General features: G+C 34.3%; 3 protein-coding genes across 3 annotated transcripts in view; 2 read left to right on the forward strand and 1 right to left on the reverse strand.

Moving 5' to 3' along the window:
• LOC107617258 (ras-related protein Rab7) lies at nt 549–3219 on the forward strand. Its single transcript, XM_016319001.2, has 7 exons — nt 549–803; nt 1313–1339; nt 1470–1569; nt 2075–2221; nt 2307–2387; nt 2501–2646; nt 2941–3219. Exons 1-7 carry the CDS (start codon nt 751–753, stop codon nt 3008–3010), a joined length of 624 nt encoding a protein of 207 aa, XP_016174487.1. The 5' UTR covers nt 549–750; the 3' UTR covers nt 3011–3219.
• LOC107617259 lies at nt 4233–5300 on the forward strand. The gene has a single exon (XM_016319002.2). The coding sequence runs from the start codon at nt 4496–4498 to the stop codon at nt 5003–5005; it is 510 nt and encodes a 169-aa protein (XP_016174488.1). The 5' UTR covers nt 4233–4495; the 3' UTR covers nt 5006–5300.
• The window catches only part of LOC107617257 (hydroxyphenylpyruvate reductase), a gene marked incomplete in the record, with an annotated part of 4587 nt that continues 3834 nt past the window's right edge, over nt 5883–6635 (reverse strand). Inside the window, 1 exon segment of the mRNA XM_016319000.2 lies at nt 5883–6635. Coding sequence (XP_016174486.1) covers nt 6160–6635 — 476 coding nt within the window.

Raw genomic sequence — 6635 nt, forward strand, 5'->3', positions numbered from 1 at the left:
TATAATACCCTTTATGTAATAAAGAACGTATAAGAATAAACCATAGAATATACGATGTCATTCGCATAATGGAGATAGAAAATTGAACTACTAAACTTTGGGTTGAATAGTTAGTATGATAATGTCACTTGGTCTATATACTTGATTTCATTAATGTTATATGATGTAGTTTATAGTGTTATGTTATAGTTTTACAGTCATTTATTAAAGCTATTAATGGAACATTTGATCTTATTTCATCCCAATCTTAAAAAAAAGGTACACCCTTTGATGCTTTGTTGGCCCTTCTATGAACATTTAATTAATTAATTCCTTTATTATTAAGAACAAGATATCCTGCCATGTGATTAGTATAAATAGAGAGTACAAATGTGATTACATTTACAGTTAAATGACAAATTAGCTTTTGACCTGATGAGTTAAGAGATATCAGAAAAATCATAAAAAAAGGTTAAATTAGGAAAGTTTGGGCATTTTGGTAAAAGAAGAGAGTCAATAAACAATCTCAGAGCATTCTTCTTATTTCTTATCTTAGCTGTCACCCTTTGTTTAGTTTATTTATTCATCTTCATTCAGTAATTGTAATTGTAATTATAATTGAAATTGAAATTTCTATTCCTGTTCCTCTCTTCCACCTGTCTTTCAAAAACTCTTGTTCCACAAACACAAAACACATCTCAATCTCTGTGTTCCAAATTCTCATTTTTTTTTCCAGCTGAAAACAAAGTTCCACAGATTGTATTTCGATCCATGGCATCAAGACGGCGCATGTTGTTAAAGGTCATAATCCTTGGAGATAGCGGGTAAATGCATGTTCTTTTTTTCTTTTGTGTGTATATATTAAATTTGAATTTTTTTTGAATTAATTAAAAATTGGTTTGTTTTATATCATACCCAGAAAGGAAAAACTGAAAAGGGGTGGTGCATTTTTCTTTGGAGTGTATATTTTTAAGAAAAAGTTTATTTTTTTCTTCTTGGTTTGTTAGCAAAAACTATGAAAGATATAGTTTATGAGATGCTGAAGATTGGAGGAGGAAGAAATGAGACTTGAATTGATGATTATTCTTGAATTCTTGAAAACATAGAACTTTCTTACAAAACGTGTGTTACATGAAAGCAAAAATCTGTTATGATTCAATAGTTTTGCAATATTCTGAGAGGGCTTAGTTTAATATTATGTCTTTGCGTGCAAATGCTTGAAAGGTTACTATATCATCAGATGCAATTGTTTGTTGTGTTATTCATCCAATCTCTGTTTGCTGATGATAATTTATTTGGTTTTTGTTTTGTTTTTTCCCCTTCATTTTGGCAGGGTTGGCAAAACATCATTGATGAATCAGTATGCCCGAGACTCATTTTCTTTCATAAGCATTTTTGTTATAGTACATTTAGCAATGGCTTGATGAATGCTGGTTTATTTGATTTGCATTATCAAGATCATGATTTTCGTTTCTCATCTCTGCATGTAGGTATGTGAATCGAAAGTTTAGTAATCAGTATAAGGCTACCATTGGTGCGGATTTTCTAACCAAGGAAGTTCAGTTTGAAGATAGGTTGTTCACATTGCAGGTGAAGAATCCCTTCAGATGAAAAACAATTCTTATATTGATCTATTTCACTATCGGATTGTTTATTATCTGAATTAGTTTTCACACTGATCATCGCTTTATTTTGAAATATCTCTGTAATATCTTGCTGAACATAGCTAGAGCATGTTTTAAACTGTTCTTGTTATTGACCATTCTGTTCATTAGAGTTTTGATGGATGATCTTTACAGTCTCATTCTAAAGAAAATAATAGAAAACAGACGAAATATTCTGTTTTCTTGCAATTCTTTGTTTCTTGTGGTGAGGTTAATCTCTATGATATAAGAAATGATGACCATTGTGAATGGTTTATGATAGTAATTTGGTAAGTGCCTGGTACTTTCTAAGGGATATAAGTTCAATTTCTGCCTCTGTTTTTTTTATATGTTGTTCATTGAATAGTTCTGAGTTCCTCTGTTTGTTTGAAGAATATGGTAAGGTATAAATATAATCATTTAAGATTGAGATGATCTCGTTTTACTTATAGATTTGGGACACTGCTGGTCAAGAGCGCTTTCAGAGTCTCGGTGTGGCTTTCTATCGGGGTGCAGACTGTTGTGTCCTTGTATATGATGTAAATGTCATGAAATCTTTTGAGAACCTTAATCACTGGCGAGAAGAGTTTCTTATTCAGGTGACCTTTTATCATTCTCTGATGTTGTGCCCTTCCGTTTGTTAAAAGAACATTGAGAAGCTCAAGTAAATGGTTTCATTTTCAGGCTAGTCCATCTGATCCTGAAAACTTCCCATTTGTTGTCTTGGGGAACAAAATAGATGTCGACGGTGGAAACAGCCGAGTTGTAAGTTACTCCTGTCATTATTGTCACTTATTGCCTTATGAAAAGTTCTGTGCAATTTTCCCAAAAACTTCCCATTTGTAAGTTCCTCTATTATGATGTCTTTCTCGTTTCAGATCTCTGAGAAGAAAGCAAAGGCATGGTGTGCTTCCAAGGGAAACATTCCGTACTTCGAGACCTCTGCAAAAGAAGGATTTAATGTTGAAGCTGCTTTCCAGTGTATAGCCAAGAATGCACTCAAGAACGAACCTGAAGAAGAAATGTGAGTGTTCATTGATTCATTTTTCTGTTTTCATTTCCTATTGGGCTGGATATCCACCCTCGGGAACTTCTCCCGTGCTTTCTCGAAACTAATCTTTGTCATTAAGGTTATAACCCTCCTAAAATTCAAGAGAGCTATGTCGCACTGTCAAATTCAATATTTACCAGTTAATGATTTATAGGGTCTTGTACATTTGAATGTGAAATGATTTATGATTCCACTTCCCTTTAAGATAAACAATTTACTTTAATCATCATAAGACTTAAGTATTGTGTATTGTGTTGATTATATCAGGTACCTCCCTGACTCGATCGATGTTGGTGGTGGTGGTCGACAGCAGAGATCCACAGGCTGTGAATGTTAAGAGTAGAGTGTTCAATCTGGATCAGCTTTGCTTGGTGCCATAGTACAAGACATTGACAAATTCATTATTAGTCAGCTAAAACAACATTAGCTATGTAAAACCAGGAACAAATTCTCTGTCATGTATACTGAATATTATTTGTGTATTGTTGAGTTATCATATTGAAGTGAAATATTTTAATTTTGATGTAAGTGTCTTGCATTTGACAAGTTTTCTGTTTGGTTATTGAGCTTAAATAGCCTAGCACAATCATTCTCTTTCATTCAAACTTGGGAAAATGTTGGCTGAGCTATTAACAATAGGTTTCGAATTCAAATTGAGTATCTAGTTGCATTACAAATTTACAACTCAGAATAGAGAACTTCTCAATGCAAGGTTAATTTGGCTGTAATTAGATAAGAAAATGATGAAGGGTGGTTGAAGAATAATTGGAGAAATCTGAACATATATATTAACTTATAAACAAAATAAGGAATGTTTTACATGAATTATTTATTGGTATAATATTCAAGTTAGTCCTCCAATAGTGTCTCTACCACTATTTAGTTCTTTGTTGGTTTTATGATATGATTAGTAAAATAATATAATTCTATGGCACGTTTAATCTTCTAAGTAATCATCATATTGTGCATTGTACATTACTACATGTTATTTTTTGTCTTACGCTCCTCCAATTTTCAAGGTTCCCTCATTTGATATTCAAATGGAAGATTCCAAATTGTGCAGGATATTCCTTCCTCCGAAGATTACAACAGTGTCCTAATGGATTCTATTATGAGACTTTTTGTTTCATAATTCCTTTTTGATAGTGGCACTAATCGAGAATAGATCCTCTCAATTTTTTCTTAACAATTGAGATAGTGAAGTATGATCTCTTACAATTAGTTTTATAAATAGAACCAAAAATAAATACGAAAGAGAGCAATGAATAATTAAAAATCACATTTTACATTCTCAATTTTTTTTAACAATTGAGAGGATCCATTCCCACACCAATAGCAATAATCACATGCTTCACAACACTAACACAACACAATTAACATTTTACAGTATGCATTTATCCTCTAAAAATTTGATAAGCTTTGGAGCAATTGTCTTTTTTAGTCATATTTAGTATTTGACCAATAAAAATATTTTTATATTAAATTTTAATAATATAAAAATAAAATATTAACTTAAGAGTGTTAACTAATATTAATAAAAAAATATTTACTCCTCATTGTTTTTAGCAGTGTTTTATTGGTGGTGAATTGTAGGCCACCTGATATGCACAACAAAAATCAAATAAAAAATCAGCAGAAAGCTCAAATTCACGAAGGCCATGGAAGTTTCTCGATGGTCACAGAAGCAGCATCGCCATTCACCGCCACATTCTGGAGCCTAATATAGCAACCGCTTCCTCTCTGAGATTTAGCAAATAGGGTTTCATTTCCAAAATTAAAAAATCACAAAAAATCTAATTTGGAATTGGAACCTGATTTTCCAATGGAGTCAACCAAAGAACAACACGGGTTACTGCACCAGATCCTACCCCCGCGCCTCGAAGATGCAGGCCTCGAAGATTGTGCTCTTCCGCCTGAATCCATCCACCAAGCATTCCTCAAAGCAGCCGCTGCCGTGAAGTCCGCCGCCGCGATTTTCTCCGATGACGATGACGAGACTGCCGGAGATTGCGTCAACGACCCGTGGCCAGCCGCAGCCGAGGGAACCTCCGATGCCGTGATTGGGATCGAGCCGGAGAACGAGCCGCCCGGAGCATGTGCCGTCGAGAAAGGATGCGAAGAAGGCGGCGATGAGGTGAAGGTCTCTGGTGGTAGCGGCGGCGAAGTGGAGGAGGTTGTGGAAGAAATTGTGGTTGGAGAAGGAGCTAAATTGGGGGAAGGTGAAGAAGAACCTTGCATTGATGAATTGCAAGGTTTGGGAATTGAAGATGATGCAAAGAAGAAAAACTGTGAAGAAGAGAAGAAACCTACTTTAACTGAAGGCTATGTATGAAACGCGGAAAAAGTTGAAATTTCCTTCGGTTTTTGTTCTGGGTAGCCCTGTTTTTTTTTTTTGTTTTCATTATGGCCAGTTTCTGTTAATTCTCCGTTACTAAGAAATCTGCGTAGTTAAGGTGTTTTGTAAACTGTAGCTGCAATGTCAATGTATTTCTTTCTTCAAATCTTGATGTTGATTTTCTTTCCTTGAGATCTTTGTTTGAAAGGGTATATCCCTTTGATTTTCAATAAATTCAGTCTAGTTGTATTAAAGTCATTGTTGATATCAGAATCAACGCCCAATTTGTAACCACATTTGCAAATTCATGTTAGAAACAATATGTACGGTGACACCTTTGATAAGATCATAAGGTTTTATTTGTATCCAATAATAAGTCCCCCGATGAGACGTTTAGAGCTGAAAATGGTTGCCTCTAATTTAGGCCCTATTAAATGTGTTATATAGATAGATATATGTTTCAACTTTCACAGCTTGTTTAAAAACTTTTTAATGGTATAGAATTAAATTTTAGTGTTTTGGAATAAATTAATAAAATTATACTTGTTCAAAAATAATGGTTACACACACAAAATCTATGCATTTTTTTTAAGATAGTAGACCTTCCAAAAAAATATATATTATATTGAGTGAATTAAAAGAAAAAAAAAAGGAAACAAAAGTGGTGAAAAAAGAGAGTATGTGTTAAAAAATAGAAGACATTTAAAGAAAATTTAAGAAAAAGTAATTAAATTATAAAAGTATTTTAGACGGTTTAAATTTCAAATGAAATTCCAATAAAATAAAATTTTAAGTCAGATTTATTTAAATTAGAATTGATTTTGAAAAAAAAATAGAAAAACTAATTTAATTACTTCTGTTTCAAACAATGGAATTAAATTCAAAGGCATTTAATATTTTCCCATAATTGGACCAGAAAAAAGGTATGTAACAGCCGGGTAATAAAAGATAAAAAAGATACCAGTGGGTCCTAAGTGGAATTCCGAATTCTATTGCTATGATCTTAACAAACTCGAGCATACAGCCCGAAGTAACAAGCAATACGCTCAACAATGCTCCCACAATCATCAATGTTTAACGTCTGAAAAAATTATTGTAGACAAATGAAGGCGCATCAAAGTTATTTTGATAGTTCAATAGATGGCATCAAATTAAACCAATGGGGTTAAGAGGGGCTTTCCGAGGAAGTGAGCCTCCAGATTGTCAAGGACAAGGTCAGCCATTGCAGTCCGAGTTTCAACTGTGGCGCTTCCAACATGAGGCAGCAAAACAACATTTTCAAGCCCAAACAGCTCTTCGGGGACATGAGGCTCTTTCTCGAACACATCTAGCCCAGCTCCTCCTAGGCGACCTTCAAGCAGTGCAGAGACCAGCTCCGGCTCATCAACATGCTTGCCTCGCCCAATGTTGATCAGAACACCCTTTGGACCGAGAGCATTTATCACCTCCCGGTTGATTATGTGATGAGTTTCCGACGTAAGAGGGCAGGCAACAACCAGTACATCACAGTTGGAGGCTAACTCAACAACACTTGGATAGTACTTGTACTTCGAATCTGGTTTTTCATTTCTGGAGTAATAACATATTGAACAGTCGAATCCTTCAGCTCTCTTGGCAACTGCTGCGC

The sequence above is a fragment of the Arachis ipaensis genome, chromosome B09, assembly GCF_000816755.2.
Source record: "Arachis ipaensis cultivar K30076 chromosome B09, Araip1.1, whole genome shotgun sequence".
Taxonomy (NCBI): Eukaryota; Viridiplantae; Streptophyta; class Magnoliopsida; order Fabales; family Fabaceae; genus Arachis; species Arachis ipaensis.